Genomic DNA, 27,739 nt, shown 5'->3' with positions numbered 1-27,739 from the left:
GATTTAGCTTTGGAAAATTTGGTTTATAAAAAAGGATTATGAATAAATATTAGGGCAGATTTAAACAAAATGGATGAAGGGGGAGCAACATTGCAGAAAAGCCCCATTTTCTGGATTTGGTTATGTTTTACAAAATGAAATAATATGTTGCCTAAACTGAAAAAAAATAGAGTAATTGGTATCAGAAAATACACTACCTTTGGTTTCTAAACAAAATAAGCCCGTTAATCTTAATACATTAAACTGAGGTTTTTCTATTTTGATGACTTCACAGGAATACTTGAAAATTACATGTAAGACAAAGCAACATAAGTAGAAAATCATTGTGCCTCAGTTGCCACCTTAATGAAGACATCCTCCAAAGATGTGTCAGCCAAACCCCAAGATTGGACAGTAAACTTCTGCTTTGCAAGTTTAACTGTTAGAAATACATCAAAAATTTTAGCCTCGTCTTTTGGCAGCTCAAATTTCTGGGTTCCATACAAATGGTAAGTCTTCTTAGCATGTGGAGATAGATGTTTCACTAACACCTCCACATCTCTTTCATGTTCTGGTGAGGTTGTCATGGTGAACATGTACGATCCTCCGTACCTAGCCTTTAGCTGTCATTCGCATGAACAAATCAAAGAAATCCAATCCAAGCTTTTATGTGATGGTCATAAAGGGCAGCCCGATGCACTAAGCTCCCGCTATGCGCGGGGTCCAGGGAAGGGCCGGACCACAAGGGTCTATTGTACGCATCCTTACCCCGCATTTCTACAAGAGACTGTTTCTACGGCTTGAACCCGTGATCTCGTGATCACATGGCAACAACTTTACCAATTACGCCAAGGCTCCCCTTCTGTTATGTGATGGTCATGTTGCAAGTATTTTAATTGTGAGTTTAAGAAAATAGGCATTACCTCATCTATAGTTCCCAAGCACTGGAAGTTTCCATCAACAAAGATACCTATCCTATCACAAAGATATTCAGCCTCGTCCATGGAGTGTGCTGAGAGAAATAGAATGATATGACATCAAGGCTATGACGTCGAGCAATCATTCAAGTTACCATTAATGTAACAAAGGAAAACTGATACTAATTGTTTATAACAAAGAGTGAAGTGAAGTGGAGTACCGGTAAGAATGATTGCTCGATCTTGTTTTGCACACTTCACAACATCCCACAGCATTTTCCTTGAAGCAGGATCAAGTCCTGTGCTGGGCTCATCCATATAAATAACCTTCAAATTTTAAAAGAGCCTCCATCAACTTTTGTCTAATAGGAATGCACAATGTTAGGACAAATAATACAAGTGGACAGAGACTTAGACGCATACTTTAGGGTCCCCGATCAATGAGATGGCCACACTGAGTCTTCTCTTCATACCTCCACTATATTTTCCTGCTGCTTTGTCACCAACTCCACCTTGGAAAAGATTGAAACTTTTGAGAGATTCCTTCACTGCCTTTTCCAACACAATTCAACCAAACCATCACTCAGTATGCTCTAAACAGTTTTCTGTCAAGGAATAGAAATTATTTTGCTGGTAACCTTGTAAGAAACATACTGGCAGCAAATTATAGTCAATAAACCGACGAATACAAAGGACCTTTGATGGAACGTATTGTCCACATCCGGTTTATCAGTTCATTTGTTACGATCTACCAAATAATCACATGTACAAATTATTTCAGAGCAGCATTAGCCAGTTAATTAGCTTTTTCTTCAATTTGTATACACTCTGTAAAAATACGCATCACACATACACAGTGAGCGAGCATACTAAAAGCTGGAGAACAGTTTCATCCTTTTTCAAATTCAAAGTTGCACAAGTTAATAAATCAAAATATTGAGGAACTGTGCAAACAACGTCTCAGGTTTTACTTCTATGTAGTATACGTTAATAAGAAACTGAGGGGTTATATTCACGTACTTGGCTTAACGCAGAACCCTTGAGATTTTTTAATCTTCCATAAAATAATAAGTGTTCCCTTCCTGTTAGGGTCTCCCAAAGCAAGCTTTATGATTGATAAGAAACATGGAAAATGAGACAGGTTAATACTTTAAGATGCAAAGGGGATACATAAGTTCTTCCATTTGCCTACAATGAAAGTATATGTACTTACTCATGTTGTGGACACACACCCATACTGCCATATATTTCATTCATTTGAGTCCTCAAATCTAAACCTTCAATATATGCTGCTCCAGAGCTTGGCTCCAAGAGCCCAGTCATCTATCACTCAAGAACAATTATTGATAAGTTTCAACGTCTAGAAAATGCTTGTGAAAATGCAATTACATGACAATCTATAAAAAAATTCGACCGAGCACAAGGAACCATGTCAGATATGGTAAAATATTTATTATCATTTGATCAAATTTTTACTAACCATACTAATGAAGGTAGTTTTGCCGGCACCATTTGGACCAAGCATTCCAAAGCACTCTCCGCATGGTAATGCAAGAGATAATTCTTTGACAGCAACTTTATTGGGGTTCCCATCCTTCCCTGGATACATCTTTTTGAGGTTATAGCATATGGCAGAATAGTTGGGGTGTGGCTGATTCAGCAACTGCTCGACCTTCTCCCTCTGTAAAGCAAGCCAGGAAACTACAATGAAATGATCTACACAACAGGGAAGTAATAAGTATATTCAAATGACCGCTACTTGATCATGGCAAATGTAGATATGATCAAAGAAATGTTAGGGATCTGAACAAGAGTTTGTACTATAATGCCTGAATCAATGGTCCTCGAAGTGACGTATCAATTTGAGGACTCCTCTTCATGAAAAGGCTGAGTGAGAAAAAGGCAATATGAGTTACCTCTCGGAGAACATCATTGTCTTCCATTTGAACACTAGATTCCTGGCTCTGAAAAGATGGTTTCTGAAATGATGCTAAATGCTTCTTCTGAGAACTCGGCAAGAAGAATAAAGGACTCCTGCGGTTCCCCGTTTCAGATGATATAACTTGATCCAAGTAATAGGCAGCAATCAGAAATACTACCCACTCCACTGACATAATAATTAGAACCTCTCTCATGCCATTACTGCTGCTACTGAGGTACTCCCAATACATTCCATAAGTCCCTATTTTAAATGCCCCTTGTGCAAATTTGGACAGCTCATATAACCCTCGATACAGCGAAAAACCAGGGTACAATTCCAAAACAATAAGCCAACCACCTAAACCAGAGAAACACTTGTTACATCATTAAAATCGAAAAGTACATGGGCATAGAAAGACCCTCACAGATAAATGGCAAAAGTAGAATCTCCAAGTATTACAAATTGATATAAATATTTCCTCACAAAAGAACTGCTTGGGTAATCAAAACGTGAGGATTTCTAATTCCACTTAAATGCAATGAGAACAGGGAGACAATCATAATGATCCAGACAGCCAAATTCAGATGGAAGCATTTCGCCACATAGTTTTCCAATGAACTTACAAATGATGCTATGATAAATCAGAACTACACCATCACTCCAGAAAGTAAGCTATAAAAAGTTTCTCTGGTGAGAACCAGGACACACCAAGTGACAAATATTGCACAAGTGTCTATGTTTTTTCTTCCTACAACCATAATCTATCTAAGAGATATCAACGGACAGCTGCAATGTGTTACAAGTGGTGTAATAGAAAGAAGAACCACTCTCGCAGAGAAGAAAAAATTCGTAGTACAAACTTTTGACCTTCAATATTTGTATCTCTTGTTGCGGAAGCCAAATGTATATAGTGTGAATAAGTCACAACTACTATACCAAAAATTATGACAGCCACCAAATAATAAATAAGACAATAAAACAACAATAAAGGGAACACCAGAATTTACGAGGTTCGGCTAATTTTGCCTACTCCTCGGACACAACCAATATTTTATTTCACTCCAAAAATACAAGTGAAATAATACTAAAGAGAGAAGATACAAATGCCTTAAACAGATGAGAAGGCAAATGAGAGGTGTGTTTCAATCCTAAACATTAGGCCTTCTTTTATAGGGGAAAAATCCCCCCCCCAAACTTAACTCCCAACCAATGTGGGACTTTGGCATTTTGCCAAACTTCAACAAATCTCCACCTTGGCAAAATTCCACATTTTCAATTCTTTCTCAATAACAAATTTTGGTTGTGTCTTCATCTTCAATCTTCAGTGTTCAACAATGTTGATCAAATCCAAACAATGTTGAAACTTGATCGCAGTCACCACCTTAATTAGCATATCAGCAGGATTCTCCGTAGTATGAATTTTCTTCACTGTGACTCCTCTTTCTTCTATGATTTCTCGTACGAAATGATACCGAACATCAATATGCTTCGTCCTTGCATGATAAACTTGGTTCTTCGCTAATTGAATAGCACTTTGACTATCACAAAAAATTGTGATACCTTTTTGTTCAACACCAAGCTCCTTTAGCAATCCTTGAAGCCAAATTGTCTCCTTCACAGCCTCTATAATAGCCATGTACTCTGCCTCTGTTGTAGACAAAGCAACTGTTGACTGCAAAGTAGACTTCCAACTAACTGGTGCCTTTGCAAAAGTAAACACATAACCAGTAGTTGATCTTCGTTTGTCCATATCACCCGCAAAATCTGAGTCACAATATCCAATTACAGACTGATTGTCTTCCTGCTCAAAAACTAACCCGACATCTACAGTATTATGAATATACCATAGAATCCACTTCACAGCTTGCCAATGCTCCTTTCCTGGATTGTGCATATATCTGCTAATAACTCCAACAGCTTGTGAAATGTCAGGCCTTGTGCAAACCATTGCATACATCAAGCTACCAACAACATTTGCGTATGGTACCTTTGACATATACTCTCGTTCAGCTTCATCCATTGGCGACATAATAGTACTTAGCTTAAAATGGGAAGCAAGTGGAGTACTAACTGGCTTAGTCTTGTCATCTATGCCAAAACGTTGAAGTACTCTCTTCAAATATTCCTTGTGAGATAAACAGAGTTTCTTTAAACGTCTATCTCTAATTATCTCTATGCCAAGAATTTTCTTTGCCTCACCTAAATCCTTCATCTCGAACTCCTTCTTCAGTTGAATCTTCAACTTATCAATTTCTTCCGAATTCTTGGAAGCTATCAACATATCATCAACATATAGGAGAAGATATACAAAGGAACCATCTTTAAGCTTGTGCAAATACACACAATGATCGTATTTGCTTCTTTTGTACCCTTGCCGTAACATAAACTCGTCAAATCGCTTGTACCATTGTCTAGAAGATTGTTTCAATCCGTACAATGATTTTTCAAGTTTGCACACCATATTTTCTTTTCCAGCAACTTTGAATCCTTCTGGCTGAGTCATGTAGATTTCCTCCTCCAAGTTTCCATGTAAAAACGCAGTTTTTACATCCATCTGAACTAGTTCCAAATCCAATTGTGCTACCAAAGCCAACATAATTCTAATGGAGGAATGTTTTACAACTGGAGAAAACACTTCATTGTAATCAATTCCCTCCTTTTGAGCATATCCTTTGGCCACCAATCTTGCTTTGTAGCGAACATCTACTTGGTTAGGAAATCCTTCCTTCTTTGCAAATACCCATTTGCACCCAATTGCCTTCTTTCCCTTCGGGAGATTGGCCAATCTCCATGTATGATTCTGATGAAGGGACTGTATTTCATCATTCATGGCAATCCTCCACTTATCTTCTTCTGAACTTTGGACAGCGTCTTTATAAGTGGTAGGAACATCATCAGCTACAATTGAGGTTGCACAAGCAACCGTCTCAATGAGACGAACAGGTTTCGTTATTGTTCTTTTTGGCCTGCTGGTTGCTATTGATTCAAGTTGTTGTTGAGGTTCCTGAGTTGGAATCTCCTCTACTGGCTCTCCTTCCAGAGGGTAATCTTCATTTGTTTCCTCCTCTGCTTCTTGTGTAGGAAAAATAAATTTTCCCTCAAACTCCACCTGCTTAGAAGCACCTTTATTTTGTTTGGTGTCATCTGTTACCTTATTTACCATAGCAGATTCATCAAAGGTAACATCTCTGCTGAATATTACTTTCTTTGTCATAGGACACCATAAACGATATCCTTTGATTCCAGAAGTAATTCCCATAAAAATAGCCTTCTTTGCCCTTGGATCCAATTTTGACTCCGTCACATGATAATATGCAGTTGAGCCAAACACGTGCAAAGAGTTATAATCTACAGCAGGTTTTCCATACCATTTTTCAAATGGTGTCTTGCCATCAATAGCAGCAGATGGTAGACGATTAATGAGGTGGCATGCATATGTAATTGCCTCAGCCCAAAATTCTTTGCCCTAGCCAGCATTGGACACCATACACCGTACCTTCTCCAGCAAGGTCCGGTTCATACGTTCTGCCACTCCATTCTGTTGTGGTGTATGTCTAACAGTGAAGTGTCGGACGATGCCATCATTTTCACAGACCTTATTGAAATGATCATTTTTGTATTCACCTCCATTGTCTGTGCGAATACACTTGATCCTCCTGCCTGTCTGATTCTCCACCATCGTCTTCCATTTGAGAAAAATTCCCAACACTTTATCTTTGCTCTTCATTGTATACACCCATACTCTTCGGGAAAAATCATCAACAAAGGTTACAAAATAGTGTTTCCCACCCAATGAAGGTGTTTTGGAAGGACCCCAAACATCAGAGTGTACATAATCCAAAATGCCTTTAGTATTATGGATCGCTGTACCAAATTTAACCCTTGTCTGTTTCCCTTTAACACAATGCTCACAAAAATTCCAAGTTGCAAGCTTTTACTCCTTTTAACAATCCTTGATCTAATAGAGTTTTCAAGGATTTTCCTCCAGCATGTCCCAAGCGCATGTGCCATAGCTTGGTTGCTTCTGCCTCTTTGTCATCACTGGATGTCACTGTCGCTGTCCCAATAACTGTACTGCTACGATAGCGGTACATATTATTATTCTTCCGATTAGCCTTCATTACCACTAGTGCACCGGAGCATACTCTCATCACTCCATTTTCTGCAATGATTTTGAACCCTTTTGATTCCAGGGCTCCCACAGAGATGAGATTCTTCTTCAAATCCGGTACATATCGAACATCTGTTAATGTTCTGATCATTCCATCATGGTTCCTTAATCGTATTGAACCAATGCCATATGAGGTAAGAGGGCTGTTATCCGCTGTGTGGATGACTCCATATTCTCCTTCTTGAAATTCCACAAACCAGTCCCTGTTGGGACACATATGATAGCTACAAGCCGAGTCCATCAACCATATGTCTGATGATGTTAATGACTCTGTTGTAACTAATGAGAAGTCTGAATCATCACAATCAGCTACATTTGAATCCATAATGGCCTTTCCATTGTTATGTTTGGCCTTGTTCTTCAACTTCGGACAATCTTTCTTCCAGTGCCCCTTTTCTCGACAAAAGGCACATTCATCTTTGCTGGGTCTGGATCTTGACTTGGATCTTCCCTTCTTTGTCCTCGTTTGATTTTGAGGACGACCCCTTACAAACAGTGCTTCTCCTTCTCCGCCCTTCTGTTTTTCTCGCTTTCTTTGTTCATAGCTGTACAAAGCCGAACAAACTTCTCTGAGAGAAATTTCGTCATTTCCATGGAGTAGAGTAGTTTCAAGGTGCTCGTACTCATCAGGAAGTGACGCCAACAACATCAAGGCCAAGTCACCATCATCATAAGTTGTATCCATATTTTGCAAATCTGTGACCAACTTATTGAAACTGGTGATATGTTCATTCATCGTGGTACCAGGAACATAGGTGAAGTGAAACAGTCTCTTCTTCATGTACAATTTATTTTGACTGTTTTTCTTCAAAAATTTATCCTCCAGTGCTTTCCATAATTTACTTGCAGAAGTTTCCTTTGTGTATGGATATTTCTGCTCTCTAGCAAGGTAGGATCGAATGGTACCGCAAGCAACACGGTTGATAATTCTCCAATCTTCTTCTCCAATAACATCTGGTTTCTTTTCTTCAATGGCCAGATCTAGCCCTTGTTGAAAAAGGACATCTAGAACCTCGCCTTGCCACATCCCAAAATGTCCGAACCCGTCAAAAATTTCTACCGCAAATTTCTCATTTGACACAATTCTTGTCATAAGCGAAGATGCCAATGATGACGTATTGTTGACACTTGATGTAGATTCTTCTTGTTTATTGTCTCCCATATTTGACACAAATATTATTTAATAACTGACGACACAAATCAAGATTATTTCCTTTCTGATGTAGAAGATCAGACTAAGCTGCAACTACAGAGCATACTCAGACAGAACCTTGACTCAGTTACCAAGATAAATCTTTTCTGATGTGGAAACCACAGAGCATACTTAGACAGTACCTTGGCTCTGATACCAATTGTTGCGGAAGCCAAATGTATATAGTGTGAATAAGTCACAACTACTATACCAAAAATTATGACAGCCACCAAATAATAAATAAGACAATAAAACAACAATAAAGGGAACACCAGAATTTACGAGGTTCGGCTAATTTTGCCTACTCCTCGGACACAACCAATATTTTATTTCACTCCAAAAATACAAGTGAAATAATACTAAAGAGAGAAGATACAAATGACTTAAACAGATGAGAAGGCAAATGAGAGGTGTGTTTCAATCCTAAACATTAGGCCTTCTTTTATAGAGGAAAAATCCCCCCCAAACTTAACTCCCAACCAATGTGGGACTTTGGCATTTTGCCAAACTTCAACATCTCTATCACCTTGAACTAATCAAGTCTATCAATTATTTAGCATGTTGCACTAAACCTTATATTTTGCCAAAAGATAAACTGACAAATCAGTGGTTTCAACTCTAGTTGCCTCCTTGCTGATAGCTTGTAAAATTGTTCATGCGGATGGAGAAAATGATTAAGATCCAGAAAATAAACAGTTTGCTCTCTATTTTCACTGAGAGGGTTAAAAATAAATTTCCCGTGCTTAGTTGCCATTGATTCCAAAAGGAATAGAGGAGAAAGATTTGTTCCTAGGGAAATTCTTCATAGTGGATAAGGTGTAGGGAAGGGTAAAAGAGAACAATAATTCAAGACCTGATGCAGCCTAAGTTCCTTGATAATGTATTAAGTATCAGATCTCTAACAAATAAAACAGACAACATACCCAGTGTAATCCCACAACTGGGGTCTGGGGAGGGTGGTGTGTACGTACTCCTTACCCCTACCTTGTGTAGGTAGAGAGTTTGTTTCTGATAGACTATCGGCTCAAATCAAGAATGCATTAAAATTAGCATAAAAGATAATTCAAATTAACTTTTTAACCTACTTACGAGGAAATGATGCATCATTTACGAGTGGCTGGAAAAGAAGAAAAGCCATGATCCCCGTACCGAAGACAATTGTATAAGCAACAACTGCAACATTCAATATTATGGTAGTTATTCATCTTATTTGAGTTGAATATTCATGTATTAAAAAGGACCTAGTAACGAGATTCTTACTGATACAGACCTGATGCTGTCTTTAAATTAGCAAATAAGGCAGCTAACAGGAAGGCGAAAGATATTTGCAAATTTGTGAAGACAAAGTAAAAGATGCACTGGACACCATAAGAATTCAGGTTGAATATTGTTAACCCTGTAAAACAAGAAAACATAATGAACCAGCTAGTTTAAATGAGAGAGAACGACCGCAGCTTAGTTTTGTATGTATTTACCTGTCAGTACTCCAAATACAAAGTAACAGGACATGTAGATTAAAGATATAGCAAGAAAATATATGTAAGAAGTCACCCAATAAGCGCCATCTCCAAGTCCGTGCATCTTCATCATGATCCGTAACTTCTGTTGCCTCTCGTAAACAAGAGATGATAATACAACCTACAGTAAAAACAACATCCTATTATTAAGATGAAAAGAATACGACTTTAACTATTCCGTTGCATTATATGTCTTAATTTATTGCTTAGAAGTGGGACAATGGTTAGAGTGTATGCTTATTTAGTCCAAATGGGAAAAGAAACTTCAAATTGTTTTACCTTCATAGTCAGGCAAGTAAATCTGTTCTAAAGTGTAGAAAACACCTAATATAAGTAATAAACGCTTCATCTTTCTTGCACTTTAAGCTTTTAAATGAAGCAGTTCACCAAAATCAAGATGATATCTAAACAGATGGACGTCCCAATTTCGAGTCTCAACACAACCTATCATCAAATTATCTCCACGTGCTTAACTCATAAAAATAAAACTAAACTAGGCCTGCACATGAGTACGTGTGTTGCAGATCTAAATTATAAATAAAATAAAGTTTTAGATGAGGCACTTCACACAATTTAAAAATACACCATAGAGAGACAGAATTTTCTTTTTCATGTATTTAAAAATACACCATAGGTAGATTATATGCGAAAAGCAAATAATGTAGACACAATTTAGGAACATTAGCAACAACCCAAGTGAAGTGGATTAACCGTGTAATATTGAGGAAAGAGTATTTTCATCTGCAGATTATAAATGACTGAATGAAGTTTCTTAGTAAGAAGTAAGAACTGAGAATGATAGCACATGACCAAGACATTTAGAATCAAATCTTTTGCGATTATTCATGTTCGTAAGCAATAATGTGGACGACCAAAATAACTAAACTTGAATGAAAGCCAACGATCAAGAAAGTAGATACTTGTAGATGATAATTGCAAATAACTTCCACCATAAGCATTCAATTATGACACTCTTAACAAACCAAATAGATAGTTACCGGGAATATTTGTAGAATGACCCATGTAAAAAAGACAACAACAACAACAACGACCCAGTATAATCCCACAAGTGGGGTCTGGGGAGGGTAATATGTACGCAGACCTTACCCCTACCCCGAAGGGTAGAGAGGCTGTTTCCAGGAGACCCTCGGCTCAAAAAAAGCAATAGGAGATAATATATTAGTACCATAAAAATGCGTAATAAAATAACAACAATATATAAGAGATACGAAATATGAAATACAGGATACGAAATACGAAATACGAATTAGATGGCTGGTATAGTACAACTAGAAGGTAAAGCCCTGCATCAATAGACGACCACTGACATTCCTAGTCTAACTCCTAACTAGATAGTCTCTCTCAGTTGTGCTGTAGAAATATTCACCCTCTCCCCTAACCTACAACCTTAATGCTCGACCTCCATAATTCCCTATCAAGGGCCATGTCCTCCGTAATCCTAAGTCGCGTCATGTCCTGTCTGATCACCTCTCCCCAATACTTCTTAGGTCTCCCTCTACCTCTCCGCGTGCCCACTACAGCCAGTCGCTCACACCTCCTCACCGGTGCATCAGTGCTCCTCCTCTGAATGTGCCCAAACCATCTGAGTCTTACTTCCCGCATCTTGTCCTCCATGGGGGCCACACCCACCTTCTCTCGAATATCTGCATTCCTAATCTTATCCATCCTTGTATGCCCGCACATCCACCTCAACATCCTCATCTCTGCTACTTTCATCTTCTGGGTGTGTGAGTTCTTTACCGGCCAACATTCAGTTCCATACAACATGGCAGGCCTAACTACTGCTCTATAAAACTTACCTTTTAGTAACGGTGGCACTTTCTTGTCACACAAAACTCCCGACGCTAACCTCCACTTCATCCACCCCACCCCTATACGGTGTGTGACATCCTCGTCAATCTCCCCGATCCCCTGAATAACCGATCCAAGGTACTTGAAACTATCTTTCTTGGGAATGACTTGAGAGTCAAGCCTCACTTCAACTCCCGCTTCCGTCGGCTCAACTCCAAATTTGCACTCGAGGTATTCCGTCTTCGTCCTACTCAACTTGAAACCTTTAGACTCAAGAGCATGTCTCCAAATCTCTAGCCTCTCGTTGACGCCGCCTCTTGTCTCGTCAATTAGAATAATGTCATCAGCAAATAGCATGCACCATGGAACCTCCCCTTGAATATGATGAGTCAGTGCATCCATCACTAGGGCAAATAGGAATGGGCTGAACGCAGACCCTTGGTGCAATTCCGTAATAACTGGAAAGTGTTCAGAGTCGCCTCCTACTGTCCTAACCCGAGTCTTAGCTCCATCATACATGTCTTTAATCACCCTAATATAGTTACTCGGGACCCCTTTATCTTTTAAGCAGCTCCATAAGACCTTCCTAGGAACCTTATCGTACGCTTTCTCCAGATCAATAAACACCATGTGGAGATCCTTCTTCTTATCTCTGTACTGTTCCACCATCCTCCTAATAAGGTGGATAGCTTCTGTGGTAGATCGTCCCGGCATGAACCCGAACTGGTTGTCTGAAATAGACACCGTCCTTCGCACTCTCATTTCTACCACTCTCTCCCAAACTTTCATGGTATGACTTAGTAATTTGATGCCCCTATAGTTGTTACAGCTCTGGACATCACCTTTGTTCTTATACAACGGGACCATTGTACTCCACCTCCACTCTTCAGGCATTCTATTAGTCTTGAATATAACACTAAACAATGCAGTAAGCCATTCCAAGCCTGCTTGACCCACACACCTCCACAGTTCAACCGGAATCTCGTCTGGCCCAGTAGCTCTGCCCCTTCTCATCTTACGCATTGCCTCCATGACTTCATCGATCTCAATGTCCCTACAATTACTTACTTCATGGTGACTGTCGGCATTCCTTGATTCCCAAGTATAATATCCTGATCCCCTTCTTCACTTAGAAGTTTATGAAAGTAGGTCTGCCACCTCCTCTTAATCTGGTCATCTCCCATCAAAACTTTGCCGTCATCATCTTTTATGCACCTCACTTGGTCCAGATCCCGAGTTGTCCTCTCTCTCGCCTTAGCGAGTCGGAATAACTTCTTCTCCCCACCTTTGTTCCTTAGCTCCTCATACAGACGAGCAAAAGCTGTCGTTTTAGCCTCTGTCACTGCCATCTTCGCCTCCTTCCTAGCTACCTTATACCTTTGACTGTTCTCTCTCTTCTCCTCCTCGTCAGTGCTCCCTACTAACCTTAGGTAAGCCGCCTTCTTTGCTTCCACTTTACCTTGGACAACTGCATTCCACCACCAATCTCCTTTGTGTCCACCATAGTGTCCCGTAGATATCCCTAACACCTCTCTCGCCGCCTTTCTTATACAGTCCGCAGTCGTTGACCACATTGTGTTTGCGTCCCCACTACTTCTCCAAGCTCCCATTGCCGATAACCTTCCTTCCAACTCTTTAGCTTTATCCTTAGTTAAGGCGCCCCACCTAATCCTGGGGCGTCCTTGTACTGACCTCTTCTTCCTCCTTATCCTAATACAAATGTCCATCACCAAAAGCCTATGCTGCGTTGAGAGGGTCTCACCTGGGATAACCTTGCAGTCCTCGCACAACCTTCTGTCGCATCTCCTGAGGAGTAGATAGTCAATCTGAGTCTTCGCCACCGAACTTTGGTAAGTAACCAAATGTTCATCCCGCTTCGTAAAACTCGAGTTTGCAATGACTAGATCGAAAGCCTTGGCAAAGTCCAACATCGCAATGCCCCCTCCGTTCCGCTCTCCGAAACCAAATCCGCCATGCACCTCAGTGTACCCACCTGCAGATAACCCAATATGACCATTGAAATCTCCTCCTATGAATAACCTCTCAGAAGGCGGTATACTACGAACAATCTCATCCAACCCCTCCCAAAATTGCCTTTTAATATCCTCATCCAAGCCTGCTTGTGGTGCGTACGCGCTAACGACATTTAAAGTACCCTCACCCACCACCAACTTTATAGTCATTAGCCTATCATTCACCCGCCTGACCTCTACCACGGACTCCCTAAGATGGCTATCTACCAGGATACCCACTCCATTCTTACCCCTCAGGACACCAGAGTACCACAACTTATACCCATCCACGTTTTTCGCCCTCGATCCGACCCACTTAGTTTCCTGGACACACGCTATATTAATCTTCCTCTTCTGCAGGATTTTCGCCAACTCTATGGATTTACTCGTTAGTGAACCTATGTTCCATGACCCGATTCTCAACCTATATGCTCCCTTGCCCCTTCTACCCGCTACCCGACCCACCCCCTGAACCCCACCCCACACTCTGCCCCACCCGAGGACATGCCCTTATTCTATCATCCCAGACTGCAGCCACTACACCTACAACAATCTAGAGAAGTCTCGCTAGTGTACAACGTACACAAATCAAACTTGAAGGAAACACGTGGTAGCTAGTATCCTAGTTCAAAGGTTTAACTATTGCGAAGTAAAATAACAGTAATTTAGCTAACACCAAAAGGGAAACAGTAAAACAGGAGGTACCAATTCCCGATAACAAAACCTGTGGCTGATTTGCTGTGCTCGATGTAGTTGTACGCTCCCGCCCACTTGCTGACACTCGCCCAGGTTGCTCTCCTTTGCCAGTGCTCGTGCGCCCAACTTGTCTCCAATACTCCGAGAATTCCTGAAAATACAGAAAATACCACGACCAAAAAACCAGAAGGAGCTATCACCGCTACCTCTTTGCATTAATGAATCAAGGACGGAGTCGAAATGTCGGCCGGAACAATTGAACAACGATCGGAAACTCGGAATCACCACCTTGAGGGAATGAAAATAGTTCCCGTTTTTTTAAACACAGGTGGTTATAAGATAAGATAAACAGAAAAAAGGTTCACCGTCGTTTAACACTTCACTGCCGGATCTGAAAATTTCCAGCCACACTCCGGTGGGCGTCAGTGGTATCGAGAATCGCCCAGGATAGAGATGGTTGAAGGTTGAGCGGCTGTTGGTGTCGATGAAGGATGGTCGCTGGGAAATGGGGCTGTTGCAGTTCGTTTCCGGCGAGCTCTGGGTGGCGTTGGATCTTAGAGAAGCGAGCTCTGTTGCAGTTCGTTTCCGGCGAGCCGCTTTTCGTTCCAGCGGAAATTGGCATCTCAGCTACATACTCAAGATTCATCCTAATGGCAGGACCACGTAAAAATCGGATATAGCCATTTGATGCCTACAGAAAACAGAAGAAACAGTCAATACTCTTTAACTATGACCAGCATTCAGTGACTATACTCTATATATGTCACCAGATTTTGAAAAAATCAGGAGGTGCAAAACATTGGCACCATGATGAAGGAAATACAAATCTTCACACTAAGCATTAAAACATAGATCAGTTCAGCTTCACGAGCAACTTTTGGTAACCAAGCTAGCCCCTGAACTAAAAGAAATTAAGAGCATCCAAGCTAGATAGAGCTTTTGTTTAATCTGGCAAACATTCTATTGTGACCATAAAGAAGGATAAAAGACATACCACATTCTCAGCACGTGATATTTTTAACAATAGAGGATCATGATCTCGCCGAGTGGGCGCATTAGTAGAATTGTATTGTATGATGACCTTGAACTGCTCTCCACTTGTATCCAAGAAATCGTAAGCTGCGGGAATGGAGAAATATCAATAGGAAGTATACCCCCTAGAGGGAGTTAGAGATCTGAAGTTATATGCCAAACATCATATATAGGGGCTAACCTGCCAAAAATGCATTAATTTTTCCACCTGTATTTCCTTCTCTGAATCCTTTGAATAGCTCAGTGTTAATATCTAAAGAGCTATTACGCCACAAATTTAAACCTTCGACGCATATCACATCTAAATATGAAAGGAACGTAACTCACATTACAACACTCCATTGTAGTTGAACATATAATATGCCTGACAGCAGTGTAACAGCATAAAAGAAACTCTAAGAGTCAAACTAACAACAACAACAACGACGCCCAGTAAAATCCCACTAGTAGGGTCTAGTGTGTACGCAGACCTTACCCCTACCCCGAGGAGTAGAGAGGCTGTTTCCGAAAGACCCTCGGCTCAAGAAGACGAAAAGAAAAGAGACAATATCAGTACCACCAACAAATACCATAAGAAAAGATAACAACATCATGAAAGCTAGAAAATAGGTGCAAAGCAAAAGCGATAGCCAGTAAATAGACTCGGCCTAAGAGTCAAACTAAATGGATTCAAATTTATTTGGATTTGAGTAATTGCGTGGGCTAAAGCAATTGTTAGGCTTCTGCAAAGAAATAAGTTCAGGTATGTTGGACAGACATTAGCAGTAATGAGTGGCAATAAAGACATTACCGGATTCCGCTACTTCTGATGAAGAGTTTTTGGAGCATCGAAACCGAACATGAATGAGAGGACTAGACAGGCCATCATTTCTTCCCTGTAATAATTCCAAAATCAAGTGTTATAGAGTACTCCCAAAACATGATAAGTATAAAAGAGACAATAAGATTGCTACTGCCTGGGAATAAAATCCAGAAAAGAAGAAAACAGAAGGAAGAGAAAAGAGAACTCACAAAATTGCCATTTGCAATAGTATCTACATCAGAAGTTGATTTTGGATCAGGAGTATCTGTGAACATCTTTCCAGCCACACCTACAAAAAATTCACAAATTACATTTAGAAGAAAGAGCAAGTCATGAGGGTCCCAATTATGAAAACAAATGACATGAGGAAAAAAAAACATTTACTTTCTGCAAGACTTCTATTGCTCCCTGTGATAAGTATGGTTACTGGACATGAATCAGTTTACCTGCATGACGCATCAGGCAAGCCTGGAGATTGGATAGAATCCGTGGCGACAGCACGGAATTTGGGAGAAGGGATTTGCAACAAGGGAGGATATCCATTTGGATTATCGGCCTCAAAATAATCTCTTTCCTGCTTGTTGAAGTAGGTTTGCATACCACCAAGTAACACAAAGAGGATAGCTGGGAACAAAATGACCTTCAAGTGTGATCTTGAGTGCCGTTTCTGAAAATGACATTAAAAATATAGTAGTATATTTTTTCAGACAAAACAATACTAACTGTTATACCGACTAATTAAGAAATCACTTTGAAATTCACAGCCAGATTCATGATTTCAAGAATCACTTCATAACAGATGCTTGCTTCTTTAATTGAAACCAAAATTAGACACAATAAGACTAACTTTCAGTTTCAGGATAAAATAATCCTAAAAGAGCTGCATCCACCATTTTGGACCTTTTCCTTACACTACATAACACAACAATATTCTCTATAACCCAATTTTGGGTTCACATTAAACAGACTTAAAATGAAAAGCATGTAACAAAATTCCAAGCACCCAATCTAAAACATTTCTTATGAAGCTATTTTTGTTAAAGGGTGGCCACGTGCGTACAGGCACTGATAAAGAGAGATAGGAGGAAAAAACATTAATTTTTTATGAAGTGATCCAACAATTTTTTGTATGTCCTTCCATATAATACGAGAGACTGCATAATTCACTACAAACATGTTACATTGAAATGAAAAATTAAATCTATAAATATGGATTATGAAAAAATGAAAAGGGGGAACTGAACTGACATGGTAAGTAAGGTTCTTGCGGAACAAAGCATTGGCTTGAGTGCAAAAGTTTGCCATTGATGAACGTCAAGCTCTGTCACTTGCCAATATACAACAAAGAATAAATACTACAACTCCTGAATATATAAAACAACTGTGAAATATATTATATCCTCTTTTTCACTTCATTTCGATTTCTGTGTACTCAAAAAAGTTGTAACTGCATGTTGGATTTTTGCAAGAGAAGCCATTTGTAAGGATTTTCAAGCGGAAGGAACAGCTGTTTCTTTATGCCCAAACTACCCTTGGTTGAAAGACTAAAGTGCCCCTCCTCCCTTCATATTTCGCATGTCCATAAAACTAGGAACAAATCTAGATCCCAACGTTAATTACTAGGATATTACTTGTGGGTCCCATATCTGGATTAGTGTAAACACTCTTTTCTGATCTATTTTATTTTATCTTCTTTTTTAGGTCAAATAAGTGCTATATGAATAACAACTTGTTTGGATGGTTGTTACTCATTGTATTATATCGTATTGTTACTTTAAATACAATATTTGTTTTGATTGTTACTTAAATTTTATTGTATCGTATCGTTAAATCCGTCGTTACATAACGACGAAATGTGTCACTTTATGTAACGACCGATTTGGTGTGGTTGCGTCGTTACCTTGTCTTTTTCTCTCAATCTCACCCTTTATTATTATTAAATTATTTTATTTTATCATTTACCCTACTTTTTTATATAGTAATTTTACCTTGTATCATAACTTTTCTTTATAATATTGCAAGTTTATTCTTCATATTGCTGGTGCGTGATATCATGAAACGATGGCAAACGACACAATCTATCCAAACATTGTATTTATCAAACGATACAATATAATACAATATAGTACGATACGATACATTATGAAACGATGCGTAACAACCATCCAAACAAGCTGTAAGAGAACACAACTTAAAAGTTAAATGTAGTAACAAAAGTTACAAATTCCGCATTTTTTCTACCTTCCATTAAATGTGTAAAACGGTAAAAATTAAAATATTAAAAAAATACTTATGACAAAAATAGAAGAGGATTTAATAGCGTGTTTGGCCAAGTTTCTTCATGGTCAAAAACGAAAAATTTTATTTTGTGTCACATACAACTGATACTAGCTGTATGAGACAACTTTTTTGTCTCACAGTTTTGTGGACCCAGATTTCTGTGGACCCAGAAATGTAAGATTGGAGTCCACAAATTTGTGAGACAAAAAGGAGCCTCATACAACTAGTGTAAGTTGTATGAGACACAAAATTAAACTTCTCGTCAAAAACACTTTTTTTTTCAAAGTTGAAGTGTTTAATTTGGCCAAGATTTTTTTTTTTTTTAAAAAAAAGAATTTTTGAGTAGAAGTAAAAACAATTTTGGAGAAATAGAAAAGAGTAGTTTCTCCCACAAAAATACTTTTTGAAAATTTGAGAAAAGAAGCATTTTTTAAAAAACTTAGTCAAACACTAATTCTTCCTTAGAAGTGTTTTTCAAATTAATTAACCAAGCACAAATTGTTTCTCACCAAAAGTACTTTAAAAAAACACTTTTGAAAAAAAAATCACTTCTCAAAATAAGTTAATTTTAGAAGCTAAACCAAACAGGCTATAAAGAACTATCATTTTCTTTCTTTTGTTCCCTTTGGAGTAAAAAGAAAATTTATGAATTTATTTTCCTCCCACATTAATCTTTTTCCAAAAAGGATGCCTCTTCTTTGTTTTATGAAGGTAAAAGGAACTTCTTAACTTCCCCTTCATTTATTATTTTCCCTAATATCGAAACAAGATCTCAATTTGAATGTAGTTTAATGGTAGGACCATTGCTATTTGTGCCACTAAATTTTTAAAAAGATATATAATGTACCATCTATTAAATCGTTCACATGGATGTTATTAAATAAAGACTATGGTTTAAATTTGTATTATTATTTGCTTCACATGGTCAGATTTCATAATAAACAAACAATATGCATTTAAATTCGTTTCCCTTATTAGCAACAAAAATGGTGAAAATAAATGTGTATTCATTACTAGTAGTTTTTCTATACTTAAGAGTAATGATCATGTGATGGTATTTGAAGTACTTACTTTAATATTCAATAACTGACATAAATCATCAAAGCTTATGTAATATTTATGATTTATCTAACTATTCTCAAATAAAAAAAAGAATTCAATAAATCGAAATTATATTCAGTTTATATAAATTGTAGTAAAAGATTGAGTCAGTCTTATCTTCTTACTCATCTTATATATACTTGAAAATGACACAACCTTAACATAAAAAATAAACACCAAGGTTGTACTTTGATCATTCAACAGATCGTAATACTGAGCTATCAATTACCATTTCAATTTACACACTACTTATATATATATTTGACAGACACATATTTTTAAAATATACTGCGAAAAATTAGGTCCCAAAAATGTCTAACCGCTGTCAGTTACAATTATAATAATTGAGTTCCTCTATCCTCAATTACGATGATAGTTGTCTGGATACATAATTTGATTGGTCCAACAGGACGTTTTATACTAATGATAGTAATATGGAACTAATTATGGGTTTTGGTTAGTATGTTCCATGGCTGTCCCGTCGTGAATTGTTAAAACATGACATCTTAAATAACGCAATAACTAAATATTTCCACTTTTCTTATCACTGTCAACTTTTTACATCTTAGTATCTTACTTCAGATCTAGTCCGATCTTACTACTGCCTACGTTCAGTCAGTCAGTCAGTTTTTCCTTTTTGTCTTGTCCGTCAACAACGACAAAATCGTAGGTTTGTTTGAGTTTTCCAATTTGATTTTTCGGCAAAACACATCTGTAAAGGGTTAGATCAGTCATTTCCCCATTACGTAACGGAAAATTGGCGGAAATCTAGTCAGCAGCATTTAAAACACTTGACAGCAAAAATAGAACATTAGAAATAATATCAGTACCACAGGTCCTAGAGACTTCACATTTAATTTCCCATTATAAATTATTATACCATGCAAATTAAAGTGGTAATTAACTCCTCCATTTTTCACTCCCAATATCCATAAATTGTTTCTTCAAGTGTTAAAACCTCAATCAAATTTTGTGATGGCTGAAATGGAGCTGCAGATGGGATTTCGTTTGTTTTGGCAACAAACAACGGCTTTACTGAAGAAAAACTTGTTTATCTCAATGAGAAGCAAAAGAGCAACATTTCTTCAACTGTTCTCATCACTCTTGTTTATGGCTCTTTTGTTTGGAATCCAAAAGGCCATGGATTATAAGGCAAAACATCCGTCAGCAATCGGAGCTGTCACTGATCCAAAGCCTCTGATGAACCCATCAATACCTCCATGTGAGCACAAGTTCTTTATGAAACGTCCGTGTTATGATTTTGTGTGGAGTGGAAGTGGTAATCCAAGAATTCAATCCATTGTTAATGGAATTCTTGCTAATAATCCGGGTCGCTCCATATCTCCTACCAAGGTAATTACAAGCATTAATGCTTTGTGTGTTGAGATCTTTCATTTTAGGAAAAATGATCAAATTTGGCCCTGCACTACCCCAAATTAAATAAAATTTTCCGTCAAAAAGGCTCATTATAGTTCTTGTGTTTACCTCGAAAAATATGAGTAACAATTAAAGATAATTTGTGGTTTTAAAGATATGTGATTTATTCTAATACTAACGATTATACAAGTAATATTGAACTTTAATAAGAAGGAATAATGAACCAGATCAACGTTGTTGAGGCAGTAGGGGGTCTCGAGTTCGTCTACTCAGGGACCTCAAGGTCAGCTAAGACCAACAAAGTATGAATAATAAAGTAAATGCAATAAAGCTCAAGAATAATTGTTGTGCACGTTAAACAAGAGAAGAATAAGAATGCTCTATTGCACTGAATGATACGATCTTTTTACAAAATGATTGGGGTCCCCTTTATATAGGAGGAGAAAACCCCACTATAGTACATTGCTCATAAAGGTAAAGAATTCTATTGGTATAGGTGTATAACGGCCTAGTACGGACCTATACCATTTCATACAATCCTTATCCTATAATTAATGCCTAGGTCCACGTGTCCTAAAGAAATTCCCGCTCTTTCTTGATTGCCCCCAAGAATGTACTGCTCTCGATATAGGTCGAGCCTGGTCTTCGATCTGCTTCCTTGAGGTGTATGCTCCCCACCCGGGTCTGACCTCTACCTCGAGTCGCTCGGGCTCGGATTCACAGCTCAATTTAAGACTTCAAAAATCATGCTCCTCGATTTTGACCGCATACATCTTGACGCCTAGCAAAGCTCCAACCTCGGGGTAATTTTCGAAAGTTGAAAGATAAATTGAAACTTTTTTTCTTGAAGAATTTGGACACGTGGATTTCACCCATTTCATGTTGGAGCTCCGTGCAAAGACAAATACGAGACAATTTGCTAATGGCAAGGGTATGAGTGAATCAAAAGTGTACAGAGTACATGGGCAAAATTTGACCTTTTCTCTTCATTTTGCGTGGCCCATATTGTAAAATTTTTTAAGTACCTTTTGTTATAAAAGATTCTGATTTATGTAATTTTTAATAGATATTTTTATTTAAAACAATGTTAAAGAAGTTTATATACGTATGAATTTATGAGGACAATTAGATGTTTTGACCATCTTGTTTTGAAACATCAGTTAATAATCTGAGTCCTCCTAACAATGTAGAAACACTGCTATTCATTTTAAGCTTTTTGAATTAAAAATTATCTTTTAAAGGACACTAGTAAATGATTCCTTTCTCCTGTTTTGTGAAACATTATTACTATTCGGAGAGTCACTTTCAATATGGAAAATGTTTTTCATAATAATAAATTCTGATTTATAGTACTTTTATGTAATTAGTTATTGAATGTAGAATTTATTCCGTAATAGTTCAGGAATCAAAATTTGCAAAATAGATGCTTTGACACTCATTTTCCAACTTTTCAAGTACTAAGTAAATTTGCTGTCTGCTAGTTGCAGCTGAAAATTCATCTTTTTCTACAAATTTAACATGTTAGGTAAAAGTATTGTTACAGAGTTTTGCTTTTGACCAAGTTACTTGATTTTTAATACAATGTGGACAAGATGCTTCTGTGTTGCACATGATTTAAACTCTTTCATTTGCAGGTTAAGTCATTTAGCACGAAAGACGAATTGACAAAATGGCTTCTCAATGATCCAATGCGTACCCCTGGAGCTTTGCATTTTGTGGAACGAAATGCCACAGTTATAAGCTATGGTGTAGTAACAAATACTTCTACATATATTCCGGTTCCAAGGCAACCTGAAGATCCTACTTTCAAATTCCTAATTCCCCTTCAATTAGCTGCATCTCGTGAAATCGCGAGGTCTTTGCTTGGAGGTAATATAAGATAACAATTTAGCTTCATTACCATCAGTTTAAAATTTGACAGGCATAAAAAACCTTAATGGCTTCTCATCAATAAACATTATGATCAATAAGACTGCAATCCCCTTTTCACAGATTCAAAGTTCAGCTGGAATGTGGGTCTCGAGGAATATCCACATCCTGTACTAGAAGATACAGATGAGAGCTATACATTACTAAACGCTAACTCCCCAATGGATGCTATGCCATTGGTTGAAATGTTCAGTCCAATCTTCTTCTATGCAATTTCTATGTTTGGTTTTGTATTTCAGATTAGCTTAATGGTTCTTGAGAAGGAGCTCAAACTTCGACAGGTTATTAGTGCATTGTTATCGTAGAAAAGATTTTGTGCACTTTCCCATATATTGTAATCATTAATCAGAAAGTTATTTCACTATGTATAGATGTCATGCTCTTATGAAGTTTCTAGGAATACTTATATTTTATTCTGTTTCATCTTTGCATAGAGGATTATATAAAACGAAAAATCAAGATTACTATGAAATGCACTTAAATCGCTTGCAAAATATGAAAATTTGTAACAAGTATCATGTCTTTTGACATTTATGTCAGATGTGGATATTAGAAACGTATGTTGCTGCTTGGAACAAAGTTGGTTCCATGAAATCTTGTTAATTATTGGAGTGTACTAACTTATGGAATTACTTCAACTTTTTGTCCCATTTTTCTCATTTGATTTTCAGGCAATGACTGTGATGGGACTTTATGACTCTTCCTATTGGTGCTCGTGGCTAATATGGGAGGGACTTAAGGCATTCATTTCCTCACTCCTTATAGTCCTGTTTGGCATGATGTTTCAGCTTCACCTTTTCTTGAGAAACAGCTTTACGATTGTACTACTTTTATTCTTTCTTTTCCAATTCAACATGGTGAGTTCCCTCCTTTAAAATAGAAAGCTATGTTTAAGTTAAGCCACATTTGCAATATCTGTGGACTGATAACTTGTTGCATCTTGTTGTGCTAGGTTGGTTTTGCCTTCCTACTGTCAAACTTCATCCGCAAGTCCTCTTCGACCACATCTGCTGGTTTTGCTATATTTGTAATTGGTGTCGGGACTCTGGCAAGTCAATTTTCAGAATTCTAAAACATAATAAATCTCAAGTCACTTATAGTAATTGGTTTCTTTTTATTATAATACAGACATTTTCACCGGCCCTCTATGGTGATACAGACATTAAAACAAGATATAGAAGAATACTTTGGTCCTTTTTTCCACCTAATCCTTTTGCTGGAGGCATAAATGTGTTACAAAATGGATCAGACAGTGATGGGATCAGCTGGAGCAGGTTATCAGGATGTGATTTGGGTGAATCATGCTACTCAATGGTATGGTAGCCTTTTGAATTCTCTTTTGATTTTCAGCCTTTTGAATCATGCAATCCTGTATTATAGTACCATATTTATTCCAAAATAAGGCCGATTAACCATTTCCTGAACTTTTTTGTCTTGCCAGCTCCACTATTATCGATGGCTTATATCAACTTGCTTCTTGTGGCTTGTTTTGGCTATCTACCTAGACAATATCATACCCAACTCAGCAGGTGTAAGGAAACCCCTTTTCTATTTTATAAAACCTGGATATTGGACAGGGCGAAGTCAAGAGAAGCCGGAAGGTACTGGAATTTCAAATTAACTCTCATTTCCTTATTAGTTTCCTATTGATTTCATTTAAAAACCACGCTCTTTCTCGGTTGTTGTTTCAGAAAATGCCCCCATTTTAGGTTCTGGTTCTGCACTATCAAATGACAGTTTCTCCCAAGATAATGAGGGTGTTTTCGACGAGGAAAACAGGGTGAAACAACAAGTCAAGGGAGGCATTATTGATCCCAATGTTGCTGTTCAGCTACGAGACCTTTCCAAGACATATTCTGGAACAATGAGCTTAAGTTGCCACTCTTGTTGTCTATGCTGTTTTTACTGTACATGCAAGATTAAGAAAGCTTACAGAGCTGTCCAGGTGAATTTCCCTATACTCCCTCACTACAAAGTAGCTTTTTGGCTAAAGTTGAATGGCGCAAATCTGGAGTTTTTTTTGTTGCAGCAATAAGTATTCACATTTAGTTTATACCTTGAGTTTGTGGAAACCATCATTTATCTCTGCTGCCTTTCTTCATAATGAAATAACTCTAATTTCCATTTTACTATTGTGAATGATGTAAGTGTATTTTACTTCATACTGCAAAAGATAGATTACACCTAGAATATATACACAAAGTTAGAGACATAATTCAAGAGTGTATCCCTAAGATCATGGCTTTTACCCACAATCTTTGACTATACCATCAGACACAATCTAACATACAATCTAATATTGAAATACTCTCTGACAAAATCTAAGTCTTAACACTCCCCCTCAAGCTGGAGCGTAAATGTCATATGCTCCAAGCTTGCTACAAATGTATTCAATCCGAGCCCCTCTAAGGGACTTAGTAAGGACATCTGCCAATTGGTCATTTGAACCGACAAAGCTAGTGGCAATGCATCCGGACTCGATCTTCTGCGTAATAAAATGACAATCCACCTCTATATGTTTCGTTCTTTCATGAAAAACTGGATTAGAGGCAATATGAAGGGCAGCCTGATTGTCGCATATAAGCTCCATCTGTTTGAACTCAACACATTTTAACTCTTGGAGGAGTTGTTTCAACCAAATAAGCTCGCATGTGGCAAGGGCCATAGCTCGATATTCTGCTTCTGCACTAGATCTAGCAACAACATATTGCTTTTCCAAGAGATTAGATTTCCCCCATTCATGATACAGTACCCAGAAGTAGAGCGTCTATCTGACGGAGAACCTGCCCAATCAGCATCAGAATATCCAACAATGTCTGTGTGACTTTTGTCTTCATATAATAGTCCTTGCCCCAGAGCTTTTTTGATGTATCTTAGGATACGAATTACTGCGTCCCAATGATCTTTACAGGGAGCTTGGAGAAACTGACTAACCACACTTACTGCAAATGAAATATCAGGTCATGTGATAGTAAGATAATTCAGTTTACCGACCAGTCTTCGATATCTGCCAGGATCATTCAATGGCTCCCCCTGTCCAGGGACGAGTTTGACATTTGGATCCATAGGAGCGTCAATAGGTTTGCAGTTTAACATGCATGTTTCCTCTAGTATGTCCAAAGCATATTTTCTTTGTGAGATAGCAATACCGGTCTTGGATTGTGCTACCTCGATTCCCAAGAAATACTTTAACTTCCCCAAGTCCTTGGTTTGAAAGTGACTAAATAGATGCTACTTTAGTTGAGATATTCCTTCTTGATCATTTCCAGTTATGACAATGTCATCAACATAAACGACCAGATAAATATTATTTTTTGGACCATTATGTCGATAGAAAACGAAGTGATCTGCTTCACTTTGAGACATCCCAAATTGTTGGACAACAGAGCTAAATCTGCCAAACCATGCTCTCGGAGATTGCTTAAGGCCATATAGTGAACGTTTCAGACGGCATACTAAATTTGACTCCCCCTGAGCAACAAACCCAGGAGGTTGCTCCATATAAACTTCCTCAGCAAGCTCACCATGTAAGAAGGCATTCTTTATATCTAGTTGATGAAGCGGCCAACAACACATTGCTGCTAAGAAGATAAGCAGTCAGACAGATGCAATTTTGGCAACGGGAGAGAATGTGTCACCATAATCAAGGCCATAAATCTGGGTGTATCCTTTAGCAACAAGGCGAGCTTTCAGCCGATCAATTGTTCCATCTGAACCTACCTTTATTGTATAGATCCACCGACATCCAACAATGGATTTTCCTTTCGGTAACTAGACCAATTCCCAAGTGTTATTGGTCTCTAGAGCAGTCATTTCTTCGATCATAGCCCCTTTCCACCCTGAATGTTCCAATGCTTCACCAACAGTCTTTGGTATAGGTACATGAGATAAGGAAGATACAAAGGTATAATATAATGGGGACAATCGATGATAACTTAAGCAGTTAAATCGTACTGGTTTCTGAGTGTCGCACCTCCTTTTCGCCGCGCCCGCGGGGCGCGTGGGGAGTTTTCTCCAATTGAAGGACAGTCGAAACGGGATTTGTTTATTTGTTTTAGAGTCGCCACCTGGGAATTTTAAGGCGTCCCAAGTCACCAATTATAATCCCTGAATCGAGGAGAATATGACTCTGTTTATTATTCTGCGAACCAGAAATCCTGAGTAAGGAATTCTGTTAATCCGGAAGGAGGTGTTAGGCATTTCCGGATTCCGTGGTTCTAGCACGGTCGCTTAACTGTTTTTATTATTGGCTTAATTACCTTGATTTTATTAAATACATTGATGTTACATGTTTTTACTACCGCTTATTGATGACCCTTCTTTGAATCGAATTACGAGTACGTATATTCGTGTTAAAAAAAATTGCGGACTTGTGTCACGCGTACGTGTACACAATAACTTTTTATAATATATTTATTAAGCAATCATTTTTCGAAATTGTGTTGGATCAAGAATATTTGTTTTTCTTGAATAATGAACCGTACATCTCGGGTTTTTATGAAATTGATTTAACGCCTTTTGGAAAAATCCTTTTATTAAATATTCGTTCGAAATTGCGCGTACGCATAATCCGAATTTTTGCTTTTAAAAATATAATCAGGGTACGCGAACGTATCCCTAATTGTGTAAAATATTCGTAATGATATTAGGGATTTTCCACAAATTGTTTATTATATCTATACATTTTTATGTGAAAATCATGATAAATTCCCATTTAAGGTGCCCTTAAATTCTTTGAAAAGAATTTACAATTTATTAAATGTTGACCGTTGATTATATTTTCCGAATATAAGTTATATTCATTTCAACTATTCAATTTCAAAGGACAGAATACAAATATGATTAATATTATTTAAAAAAAAACAAATATGACATATATATATATATATATCAAAGAATAAATTGCATATAAATATATATATATATATATATATATATATATCAAAGAATAAATTGCATATAAAACTGAAAATGAATGATTCATAAAGGAAGGAAATATTT

At 37.8% G+C, this 27,739-nt stretch overlaps 1 protein-coding gene and 1 pseudogene across 1 annotated transcript in view; one reads left to right on the top strand and one right to left on the bottom strand.

Moving 5' to 3' along the window:
* Positions 1-287: 287 nt before the first annotated feature.
* Positions 288-17,515, bottom strand: LOC107826885 (ABC transporter A family member 8-like; annotated as a pseudogene).
* A 2,722-nt stretch (positions 17,516-20,237) lies between these two features.
* LOC107823120 (ABC transporter A family member 11-like) overlaps positions 20,238-27,739 on the top strand; it is a 49,259-nt gene continuing 41,757 nt past the window's right edge. Inside the window, exons 1-8 of the mRNA XM_075241383.1 lie at positions 20,238-20,785; positions 22,444-22,678; positions 22,802-23,019; positions 23,410-23,595; positions 23,691-23,786; positions 23,867-24,052; positions 24,180-24,339; positions 24,430-24,683. Of these exons, the coding sequence (XP_075097484.1) occupies positions 20,408-20,785; positions 22,444-22,678; positions 22,802-23,019; positions 23,410-23,595; positions 23,691-23,786; positions 23,867-24,052; positions 24,180-24,339; positions 24,430-24,683 (1,713 nt within the window). The 5' untranslated portion in view covers positions 20,238-20,407. The remainder of the gene's footprint in view (positions 20,786-22,443; positions 22,679-22,801; positions 23,020-23,409; positions 23,596-23,690; positions 23,787-23,866; positions 24,053-24,179; positions 24,340-24,429; positions 24,684-27,739) is intronic.

This window comes from Nicotiana tabacum, chromosome 20 (assembly GCF_000715075.1).
Source record: "Nicotiana tabacum cultivar K326 chromosome 20, ASM71507v2, whole genome shotgun sequence".
Lineage (NCBI taxonomy): Eukaryota > Viridiplantae > Streptophyta > Magnoliopsida > Solanales > Solanaceae > Nicotiana > Nicotiana tabacum.
This window is presented reverse-complemented; position numbering and strand designations above follow the sequence as displayed.